Raw genomic sequence first — 12570 nt, 5'->3', positions numbered from 1 at the left:
TGTGCCATTGATGGCCTCCCTCAGACCTTGACGGCCGGAGTATGAGGTGTTTATTACAGATCTTACAGCACTCTTCAAGAGCTGAGGGAGACGCTCAACCAATTGGTCCTTCAGCTGACCAGGACCCCCTACCACCAGGGCCTGAACCTGCACGGTCGCCTTATTTTCAGTCATAAAATAATCTTCGCTGAGAGCAATTACTCTCTTCACCAGCAATTGTCTCTTTTCCAGGCGGATGCGCTGGAACCTGGGAGCGGACTGGCCACCTCTGCCGTGCTTTTTTGGAATGTCCACGTTCTCATGGTGGTGGACTTTTAGTCCATTTTCAGAGAGCGTTCCAAGGGCAACCGCTGACCCATCGATGACGATGTAGCCAACGCCTCCCTCTTGGGAGATGAGTAATTGGTGCAGTGAGTGCGTGGAGAATGTCTTGCTGACATCGTATTTAAATTCTTGAACTGGTTGAGGAGGTGTTAACGTCCGGCGAAGGCGACTCACCTCGCCGGTTGCTTTGTTGAGAACTATTGGGTAAAACACTAACAATATTATGGGGTGGCATGGCATTGATGGGATAGCTATCTACACCTCTTAATGCTTTTGCATTAAATCGGTCTAAAACGTCTTTATGTTACCGCAATGTTTGTTCATTTACTTCACTTTTGACGAGAAACATGGGAGGAAGATGTGGGAGTGTGGTTAATACAAAAGGGTCCGGAGAGCCTCCAGATTCTAACTCCTTGAGAGCTTCTTGAATTGATCAAGTATGATTTTGATCATTTTGAAAGTAATAGAATATTAGGAGATTTATTCTGAGGTCAATACTGTAATTAATTTTACTATACAGGTACAGTAGAAATTCCGTAGCACAATACAGTCGTACCCTCAGTTAAAAGGAACTGTAGTATAGGGGTGGTAAAGGGTGTCCGTTTATAGCCAATTGTCCGTAATTAACCACTTGATATTAGGAGATATTCTGAGGTCAATAGTAATTAATTTTACTATACAGGACATAAATTCCTGAGCACAATACAGTCGACCCTCGTTAAAACGGACTAATAGGGGGGAAGGGTGTCCGTTTTAGCCAATTGTCCGAATTAACCGATTTAGTGGTTAATATTGCATTATACAGCTATGTGTATGTTTATTTGAGTGCCCCGTCATAGGAGTCCGTTTTCTCTCACTTCAGCACTCCTGAGTCGTCCGTTTTCTCTTAATCTTAGAGTGCACCAGAGACTGTTATATCTTTGTAGTGACACAGAATTTGATATTGCAACTGGGGTTGCAATTGTTGAGGCAACTTAGGTATGTCTGATTACAGTTGGAATATTCAAGATCCATTGTGAGTGATGTTTAAAGCTTCAATTGTCTTTATGGTTGGTAAAACTTGTCAAGTCTGTCAGTCTGAATGGCATGTGTGAGTAGGGTGTGTCATAGGAGGGAAGATCAGCTAAAACTAATGGCCCATCACTTTTTTGGTAGATTTTAGTGTATATAAACAGAAAATAATTTCAGTTTCAATATTTTGCAACCTTTTGCTAGGTAAATTTTAGCGTGAAATTTATCGAAAATCTAAAATACAGCTGCATTAGTGCATTACAATTAAATAGTGAACATTGCTTTCTGACTTCATTCTTTAACAACCCAACTAACAATATTTTTTTCTGTTTCAGATTCTGATGCATTTATAAGTTGATAATATTTGCGATGGCTGCTTGTGTCAGGACGAGGAACCAAAAATCCAGCCATCTCAGTCACTATCTTGGGTCTGGGAGAGCTCCTGAAGTCGGAGTTGCCTACATTGAGAGATGCTTTGAGATACGGTGTTTTAACTAGGCAAACCAGTGAAAAGAACCAAAGAACTTAAGCACAAACAAAGACATTGCCAGTGATATGACCAAAATTTACAGTACACTCTGGCTAATGCTCAGTCTGGGCCTCCAGTCATAACAAGTCAGGAAGAAGATTAGTGAGAGACTGCTAGCCAGTTGGGAAAAAGGCAAGAGATATCTCTTGGGAGAGGAAAACTTGCAGTTAAGGACAGCTTTGCCAAGCAACTGGACCAGTTATTTGACATAATTACTTGCAAGTGCCCAATTGTTCTCTGTCCTGAGTTTGGATGCGATCGTGACTGTAAATCCGAGGCCCACATCTCCTGTATTTGCAAGCGTGAACTGAAGATTCCTGTGATCGAACTGGCATTTGTCAAAGCACAGAGAGAGAAGACTGGCAGTATAGGGGCTCTCATGATTTCTAGCCAAGATATTCCGGAGTCCAAGAGACAGGAGGCTGCCACAGAGAGACAGAAGAGGAGAAGAGTTGCCGAGGAAAAGAGACTTGAGAAGGCCCAGGGTGAGGTAAAAAAGGCCGATGATTGGAGTCAAGCTGATTCAGAGTTTAATGACTTCCCCATGGCTGATCCAAGTGCTGACCAGGAGAATGGTGACTTTGTCCCTAACCCAGAAAATAATGATCCCAAACCTTCCAGGCATAAGATTCGAAATAGGAAAGATATCCCGAGCATAGCTCTGGCCAGCATGCGACACCACACTGGTCTCAGAGAAACTGCAGAGATAGCAACAGCTGCCTGGATTGACGGTGGTTTGATAACACCTGATGATGTTCACCTGGTGATAGATCATAACAAAGTAAGGAGAGCTCAGGAGAAATCAGTAACCTAGAAGAGGAGTTTGATAAGGGGATAAGAGAAAATGGAATCAATTGTTTGTTCTTTGATGGGAGAAGGGATGACACTAAAGTGTTCATGAAAGTTGGAGATTCTGACAAGTTGTTCCCTGCCATGGTGAAGGAGGAACACTACTCCTGCTGCAGTGAACCAGGAGGGAAGTATTTGTGGCATTTCGCTCCAGAGAAAGATGACATCAGGAAACCAGCTGAGATAGTGGCAGATGACATTGTGAACTGGCTCAGAGAGAGGAACGTAGACCAGACCCTGCAGGCCATTGGAGAGGACAGCACCAACACGAACACAGGGTGGCAAGGGGGGGTCATACAGTGGATAGAGCGGAAGATTGGGAGGAAGCTGGTCTGGATTGTTTGTGACCTCCACACCAACGAGTTGCCACTCAGACATCTGATCCAGGAGCTGGATGGCAAGACTCCTTTCAAACAACAGATGGTCTGGTCCCTTGGCAAGATGCTGGACTCTGCCACTGAGTTAGAATAAATCCGAGCTTTGGAAAAATCACAGTTGGCCCTCTGAGCTTGCACATACTGTCATTGACGACCTGAGTACTGACCAGTACTATGGTTACATGATTTGCAGCATCAAACTGGGGTCATGCCTGATAGACTTTACCTGCAGATAGGTCCAGTCTCACATTCTAGGTGGCTCTGCCAACGGCTCTCAGGTTCTGCAGAATTTGGGTCGCCATCATAAACTGAAAGGGAACCAGCCTACAACCTGAGACTTATTGTCCAATTCATCGGGAGTGTCACTTGCCAAATTGGTTCAACACAAGGTCAAGTCATTCTCCCAAGGTCCGAGGCATGTTCTCCAGCTTGAGCCCTGAGAGTCAGCCAAGGAAGGTTGTTCAGATTGTGGAGCAGACTGTGAGGAGATCTTCCTGGTATGCCTATCCTGAGGCAGTTCTGCAGACAATGCCTGCAGTAAGGATGAGGAGGAGAGAAGAGTGGCAGTCAAAAGATCTTGGATATGAGACTTATGAGAGGATCTGGGCATGTCAATCAGTTGGTGACGATTCCTTCAGGGTCAGGAAGACTTGAAGTCAATCTAGGTGCCAAGACCTCACTGATCCAGATCTGGATAACATCCAGGCTGGCAGTGAGCCCCCTCTTACCTGCAGTCTCACCAATGTTCAAGTCAGAGCTTTCCTGGACAACCCCATGCATGTCCCTGCCTGGCCCTCGCACACCCAGAGTATAGAGCGTTGTGTACAGTAAGTGAGCGAGGCCAGCAGTCACGTGTACAGCCAGGAGAGGAGGGAAGGCTACATTCGAGCTCAGGTGGTCAGCAGGGAGGTGATGAGTAGAAACAGAAGCAAGAAAGACATGTTCTCTATGGTGTGCAGCAACACCGGGTCGTAGTAGTAAAACCGGTTTTTGTATTTGATGATTTTGTTTTCTAAAGGAATATTAAATTTAATAAATGTGTCAAGATCACTCGTTTCACTATTCTGGATCATTTTCATCCTAATAAATTAACCTGATACATTTATTTACTTTAAATAAGCTATTTAGTGGTGTTGGTAAAAAGGTGGGAATATAAATTTTCATAAGATTTCAAGTTAAAATTTACCTAGCAAAAATGAAAAACTTTTCAAATCTGAAGATATCACATGATTCTGCACATAGAACTACATCATTAATACCATGGGCCGATTTTTCAAACTCAAAAAAAAAAATTCGCCTCCGTATGACACACCCTAATGTGTGAGGCCTTGTGTTTGTACAACCGCTAAATATATAAATATATAATGTTATGATAATTATCAGAAACACATAGGCATAACGAGGTTTATTACAAAGTGATGAAAAGGATACTGTACAGTGGCTAGTCCACAAAACATGTAGCCATGTCTCTTTATTTAAGTGCCCCGTCATAGGAGTCCGTTTTCTCTCACTTTAGGACGCCTGAGTCATCCGTTTTCTCTTAATCTTAGAGTGCACCAGGGACTTTGTTATTTCTTGGTAGTGACACAGAATTTGAAATTGCAACCCCAATTGCAACTGGGATAATCCCAGAACCAGAAATTTTATATGGACAGTTCAGATTTCGTCCGATTTATCCGGATTAAAGGGGTCCGAAATTTTCAGATAACAAGGCGGGGGTCTGGACCACCAGGAACACCCCCCCCCCCCGGATCTTCCCCTGACATGGTGAAGTGAGTCAAGTCCATGGACCAGATTCCTACATCACAAAAGCTGAAAAGCTAATGAGAAGAGACTCAGAGGCTCTTGTGTGTGAGTGAAAGATAAATACCTTCTTGACAACATAATCTAGCCAGGCCTGCCCTTTTTATTCAAATTGGCCTGTAAAAGATCAAAACGTCATATGACGTGACCCAAAGCTCGATAGACGTACATCATATGATGTGACACAAAGTTCTAGAGATGCATGTCATATGACATGACCGAAAGTCCTATAGATGCATGTCATAAGATGTGACCCGAAGCTCTAGAGATGAACGTCATGCAACCCGAAGCCTCAGGGTTAAATTGGCATAATATGTTTCTCTTACACTCTCTTCCTTCAACTTCCACACTCTCCTTCTTGGAACACACACCATACAAGTCATACACAAGCAATCTGTGTTGCAAGGCACATTCTTCTACCACTATAACATTTACATCCCTAACAAGCTTCTTATCTGATTTCCTACATAGAAGGTAATCAATCTATGTTTTTGATCCACCTGACTTATACAAATCAACCTACTCACCCTTTTCTTAACCACTTGAGTCAAAGGGATTTACCTGGAATGTCCTCCTACACTAAGCATCACATCAGAAGGACAGAGCTGGTATGTCCTTTAACCTCCATAACAATAGGAGAAGCTGGGAAGGTCAAATTGCTCTGATACTGTATTGCACTAGTTTAATTCTGAGACACTCTGATATCCCACAGACTAAGTCAGATTATTTCCTTCTCTAGTGTTGGAGTGAGTATTGAGCTTACAGTACTGTATTATCTGTTTTCTTAGCTTCTTCTCCAAGTGGCCAGCCTTTTCACATCTAGCACTTTGTCCACCCACTATTCAGCGATCAAGATTCCTACACCACTTTTTCTGGATTTACTCACCTTCCAAAATATCTTGTTCCTATTATTCTTATCACTGAACATCATTACTAACCCATCTTTTTATGTCTTTTCTTGCACACAGCAGTCATCAAGCTTTCTATGGCTCAAGGTGTTCACAATCTCCAGCCCTGCTCTTCCTATATTCAGATTACTGTACCATCTCTGAACCAACTAGACCATTTTTTTGTGGTGTGGATGGTTTATGTTTATTCAGTGTGATATTTATCATGAATTGTATTAATATAACACATTGGAGATACTAGGAGTACATGGTATCTAGTACAGTAACCCAAAAAGGGAAGACTAATCAATACTTTTAATTTTGCCGCATTCACTCTCAAGCCATTTACTCTAATCAAGATGTAGGTTATAAAATAAAATACAACTCTCAAGTGTTCATACTGTACAATAATACAGTAGAGTACTGTACTTTATTTTCTTTTTACGGGGATTAGCCCACCCTGGCACAAGTCACTGACCGACATCGGGGCCCGGGCTAGTCAGTACTCAAGACTACTACCACCACTTCCTCCTCCCATACCTCCTTACCCTACTCCTCTAGTTGTAAAAAACTGGTAACATCAATAAAAAGAGAAAATTCAGTACATGATTTTTTTTTCAAAGAAATAAAAATATAACTGGGAGAGACATGATAAGTATCACTATTAAATACAGTGATCCCTCGGTTAACGAGCGCCTCGGTTAATGAAATTTCGGTTAACGAATTACCTTCCATAAAATTCTTAACTTCGGTTAACGAACATTCCCTCGATTAACGAATTCCCCACGAATTTTTCCCAACATGTTTTCGCCTGCATTTGGCTGCCCACCAGCTGTAGTATTAGTCCGCCAATACAGTACAGTAATCGGTTCTATTTTAGTAAATATCAAGAAGTTTGCACTATTCAATAATTTTAAAAGTCTTATATTAAAATTTTTAGTCATTTTAACAATTATTTAACATAATTTAAGTACAGTACAGGGAAAATAGTTTTTAGCGCGCCAAACAGCCTGTCAACACACCATACAGGCGTCAGTCTCTGTGTCTTTTCAGTGGAGGTAACATCTTGTTTCAGACTCTCTTCAACATAAACGCTTTTTTTCTGTGTTTCCCGTCAAATTATTGGCCATTTTGAATTTTATTTTACATATTGACAATATATAATGCAGTGCAGTGTTGATTTAAAGAAAATAATCTTGAATTACACCAAGTGAACAAAAATTTTATGGGTGAAATGGAGCCATGGGGTGACTTCTCTTCCACCCCAATGCCTTCTCTTCTCCCTTTCCTCCACCCCCATTCTAATTCCCATCATCATCATCATCATCATCCAGGAGCCTTCTACATACACACCTCAAAGTAAGTGTACTTTACTACCTTTTTTGTTGACTTTAGGCAATTTTCGGTGAGCTGGAACCAATTACCCAAAAACCCATTGAAACAATGGTTTCGGTTAACGAATTTTTTGGTTAACGAGCAACCTTCTAGAACAAATTGTGCTCGTTACCCGAGGGACCACTGTACAGGTATATTCACCACTACTCCAACTTGCTGAAGACTGAAGATATCTGAAGCAGGACGTTTTGAGCTCATCATCACCATTGTTTTACGTGGCATACGTAGAGACATGAAATTATAATTTTTTTTCTCAATAATTCTACTGATTTTTTCCTGTTATTACAGTTAATTTGACCTAATCTGAATTTTTTAGTACAATAATGCTAACTTCTAAGACCACCATAGTGTTCACTGCTTAGAGGTTTAAGTGTAGTACAGTTCAACATTTTAGGTTAAAAAATTGTTCAGTTGGCTTTTTCATTACAACACCTTTGAAAATAATAAGTGGAAAAATTCCCTTAGAGCTCTATTTGTAATGATCAACCTAGATATTTTGTAAGCATTATAACTAAACAAATGATGACAAGTTTAAACATACCGGTAACAACAATATAAATTTCCTTCAATAATTCATCCCCTGAATGCAACAAACTAATCTAAAATAACAACAACTAGTGAGAGTCTAAGGTACATATTACAATATATATTTTTCTCACATAAAGACCCCAAATTTTCCCCAAAACTCAAATGACACTGAAAACTTTACTTACCAGTCTCATTGGGGTTATAATGTCCTGAGGTGCCGTAACGGTGGTAACCATATCCATGATAATATCCTACATAGTAGAATCTACGTCCTCCGACATATGACCACCGATTTGGGGAGCCAAACTTAGCCAAGGAGCTGCCACCTCCCCATCCCCTTGAGCTTCCTACAGAGCTTCCTCTCGAGCTTCCTCGCGAGCTTCCTCGCGAGCTTCCTCGTCCTCCTCCTCCACCACGTCCTCCTCCTCCTCCACCACGTCCTCTACCTTCAGTTTCAGTGGTCAGGTACAATAACAACACTGTAAAGAAAAAACTTCATTATTGTACAGGTACAACCTGTACATAGTACTGGTTCTCTTTAAAATGACAACTGCAAGTACACTCCAAGACCAAAGTCATGGACAGCTGCATGAAAACTACACTAGTGACCTCTGGCAATGAGAGCCCTAACAACTAGAAGGTGTGTTACTTTTTGCTCCTGATAGGTGGTTCTGCCTGACATGTTAACACATACAGGTACTGGCAAAAGTAGGTGAGAATCACTTGGCGGAATAATGGTGAAAAAAAAGAAAAGTGTTTAGGTTCATATACAGAATATTATAGCTCATTCTACTTCCACCTAATGCTGTGACCTACGCCCTTTGAAAGCTCTTCTCATTCACAAAGTCACGACACTGGTTCTTCAAATGCTGTTGATATTTCTTAGTGTTGTTTCACCTTTTATAATTGTACAGTAAGTCCGAGCTTAACGTTGTTTCAGTACTAAGTCGCTAAACTTTAGAGACCCAAAATTCATTTAACGTCCCGGTGATCCGATACTACGTCGTTTTGAGTCGTCACGAACTACTTTCTCCGGCGCATCACCCTTTCTCGTCTGACCGCGCTACACTCTCTCGGCTCGGCGCAGTCTCTGTGACTCACCACCCTACTCCTCTCCCGCCCTCCTCCTCTGCTCCCGCCATACTCCTCCCCTCTAGTCATCCGCCTCCCCTGCTTCACTACTCATCACACACTCACTCTACCACCTCCACCCATCGGTGAGTACCAATACAAACTTAGTAGTTGTATATGCATGTATTATTTTCCATTGAAATGGCAATGATTTTCTGTATATGTACAGTAATGTATTTCATGGGGCAAAGGGTGGCTCAGGAACGTACCTCCCGTATTTTATCTATTTCTTACGGGGGAAAATGGATCCGCTCAACGTTGTTTCTTATTACGTTGCATTTTTATGAACGCATCCCCAACGTTAAGCCATTACTTACTGTATTTAGATCATATTCAACAAATATTGTACATATATCATAATAATCACTAAAACTGTAGTATGCACCTCTATTTTCCGAGTAGATCAGGTCATTGTGTGAACAGAAGTCAGGGATCAACTCAACTGTGAAGTCACAATATGGTCAGTGTGTCAAAGTAAAGAAGAAAATCTGAAGCCAGGCCCGTGGCTTCGAAGCTGAAGTCAAGCCCAGCAAATAAAAAAAGGCTTCTGGAGAGCACTACAGTACAGGAAAGCCTCAATAAATGATGTCTTATTCAATGATATTCCACTTTAACGGTGGTCATGAATTAAGACCATCTCGCTATATATGAACAAAAACATTAGCTTTAACGATATCCATTGATTGGATTTTTTTTTAATCTCTAGTGCAAACTATGGATTGTATATATGTACTCAAATTAATCATCGTCTTGCAAGGATTCCATCAATACAGAGTATATTTTTGTGTTAAATTAGTGACTTTTATAAGGAAACAATGTTTAAGCCTCTGCACTCTCCATAGGTAACACATCTCTGACTACACTTGTCAGCCACAGTAATATCTATCTGCAAGCCGCCAACACGCACACTACAGTCTTGCACCTGGTACTTTGCTAATCGCACCTCCCAACCATCACATAGCTCCACAATTATCATTCAGCTTCGTTGCTCTATGTACAGTCAGCCAATGATGCACTGACCCCACCCTGGGTCTCATGCTCGCAATTCTACCTGGCAATACTTGGTAAAGGAAGGCTGTACAGTATGTAAAGGTGATTGTGATCGGTGGATCTGTTTTTGGCTGTATCACTGTTAGGATAAATATCAAACAACCAAAAGGTAACATTTTTATAATAATAAACTATTCATTGTTATTTCAGGTCATGAGAAGTTTCTAAATTTTTTTATACAGTATAGCTTAAATACTGAAGATAATTATATTAATGAATTGGCAACTCAACTACAACCACAGCTGCCACAAGATTCTCACATCAAATTTTCTTCATTATTTAAACAAATATACAAAAATTTAGAAACTTGTTCATTTATTCAACAACATTTACCAAGTATTGCCAGGTAAAATTGCGAGCATGAGACCCAGGGTGGGGTCGGTGCATCATTGGCTGACTGTACAGTCCCTTTCACTAGTGAGTTTACAGGCGTTCATCATATAAACAATCCACAAATCATTATCTTTGAGATATTTGTTTTAATATGATTCCATAGTAAGTTTACTATTGCGAGTTTCCTTCTGTCGAATGTAAACAAAGACAGCGCGGGCACACTGCACAAAACCTGGTGAGCCCCTGTAAACGCACTAGTGAAGAGGACTGCACCATGTACTTATCAGTGTTTTTTTCTTTTAGTAAGAGAACAGCACTACAGTACCATTTAGACTGAACTGTGTTATGGTGACTGTGAAGTGATATTTTTTGTTTGTTTTTTTGTGACTGTAAAGTGCTTCGCCTCTGTTGTGAAAATGATATGAGCAGTGTTGGCTGTTATCATTATTCACTTTGTTTTTGTAACAAGGGCTTTGCTCTGTCTTTGTGACTGTGAAGTAAGCAGTGTAACTTTGAAAATATCTTGGAAGGCCAAGGCATTCAAGACAACCATGTCTCTGAGGTGAAGTTTGACACTGTGAAGCAGCATGAGACTCCCCACAGTAATGTCTCAATGTCTCCACTCCACCTACAAGAGTCCCCTTAGCCTCGAAGGGGACATGTGATGGTGATCAGGATTATTCTTCATGATGTGGTGAGTGTTTTCTATTGATTTTATAAGTGAAGGAATTTTTATGTCGGTGATACATGTGTGTTTGGGGACTGGCTGGGAGCCCCATGCTCCCTATCTATGATATTTCACTTAGCAATGGGTTTTCTGGAATCTAAACTCATCGTTTGTCGAGTTTTACCTGGATATTAAATGCTGTAATGGACTATTTACTCCAAAACAATGTTGCAAAGGAATGCCAATTTGGTTTTATGCCTGGATGCTCCTGCTTGACACAATTACTTAAGGTGCTGGATGTGTGGACACAGATTCTGGGGCTTGGTGGCAATATTGACATGAAAATACTAGACTTTGCCAAGACATTTGAAAGCATACCTCATGAAAGGCTGAAAATCAAATTGGAAGAGGTATGGAATTCAGGGGAACATCCTAGAGTGTATTCGAGACTTTCTTCATGACAACAAACAGTGTGTGCTGATTAGCGGCAGAAAATTGTCACGGATACCTGTGCCAAGCAGGGTACCACAGGGAAATGTATTGGACTGTTGTTGTTTGTCTGTTTTATAAATATGCTAGACTCTATATAGGCAGTCTTTCAAAAAAAAATTTTGCAAATGATGTCGGCTTCAGCAGTGGTCAAAGGAATGACTTAAGATTTAACATCACAAAATGAAAAAATGCACTGAGGTCATATTAAAAATATCAAGGTGTATCACATGTCCCAATGGGATGACAAAACACCATTAACTGAGACCAAATGTGAAAAGGATCTGAGTGTATATGTTGACAATGAACTGAAGGTCCAGACCATTGTGAGAAGAAGGAAAATTAAGCAATCAAACCAGTAGGTCTTATACGATGGGCATTCATATACCGAGCTGGTGGGTCCCTCGTAGCACTCTTCAAAAGTGAGGTGCTTCCCTATTTGGAGTATAGTACTGCCATCCTGTCTTGTTCCCGAGATATGCTAGAAACTGTCAGTTGATTGAAAATGTCCTAAGGAAGGCCACCAGACTGGTGCCTTCAGTACAGCACCTCAGATACCCAGAGAGATTAGAATGCCTGCAATTGTCTAACTTATACAATAGGTGGGCAAGGAGTGATTTAATACATATATAAACACCTCAGAAGACATTATTCAGTCAAGTGTTCGTACCCCACTAGGGGTCACAGCTCAAGGTTAAAGAAGCCACAAGTTCAGAAAACTATCAGGGCAAGCTTTTTTAGAATGAGTGTTACGAGTGAGAGTTCAATGGTTGGTTGCGGATTCGCAACGCGAATGTCTTTTGTTTGTGACGTCATTTCCGCTCTCCTCTGCTCGCTTAGTTTTACCTCCAAGGAGCCGGGTGATGGCAGTATTGAGCTGGCAGTCATAAGTTAAGTATCTCCTTTCTTATTGTACAGTATATTTCTAGTGGTATAACGTGTGAACCTTGCTCGACTTTTAGAACACCAAGTATTATGTGAGATTGTTGTTCGTCATATTTTAGAATTCCACGGAATATAACTTACTTATTTATGAGGTACGTGTGGTGGATAACCACGCTGTTCATGGTAGTTGCTAATTTAAATAAGTATTTAGTCTTTACTTTTATGTTCATTATTTTGTCACTCGGTTGAGTCACTTATTTGATCAGATTTAGTTTGTATTTGTTTATTTTTGTACATAACTGAAATATTTGT

General features: G+C 40.8%; 1 protein-coding gene across 3 annotated transcripts in view; it reads right to left on the bottom strand.

Annotated features, from left to right (window-relative positions):
- LOC121876702 (titin-like) overlaps positions 1-12570 on the bottom strand; it is a 94660-nt gene that overhangs the window by 74721 nt on the left and 7369 nt on the right. Inside the window, exon 1 of one of the 3 annotated variants that reach the window (XR_006090802.1) lies at positions 7889-8007. Coding sequence is in view for 1 of the 3 variants with exons in the window: in XM_042382048.1 (XP_042237982.1) it covers positions 7889-8182 (294 nt within the window). In the remaining 2 variants the exon portion in view is untranslated. Of the gene's footprint in view, positions 1-7888; positions 8183-12570 lie in introns of those variants that run through there. The other 2 variants (XM_042382048.1, XM_042382051.1) reach the window with 2 other exon arrangements.

The sequence above is a fragment of the Homarus americanus genome, unplaced genomic scaffold (assembly GCF_018991925.1).
Source record: "Homarus americanus isolate GMGI-L3 unplaced genomic scaffold, GMGI_Hamer_2.0 scaffold43872, whole genome shotgun sequence".
In the NCBI taxonomy this organism is placed as follows: Eukaryota; Metazoa; Arthropoda; class Malacostraca; order Decapoda; family Nephropidae; genus Homarus; species Homarus americanus.
Note: the sequence above shows the minus strand (reverse complement) of the source record. Positions and strands in the feature narration are given on the sequence as shown.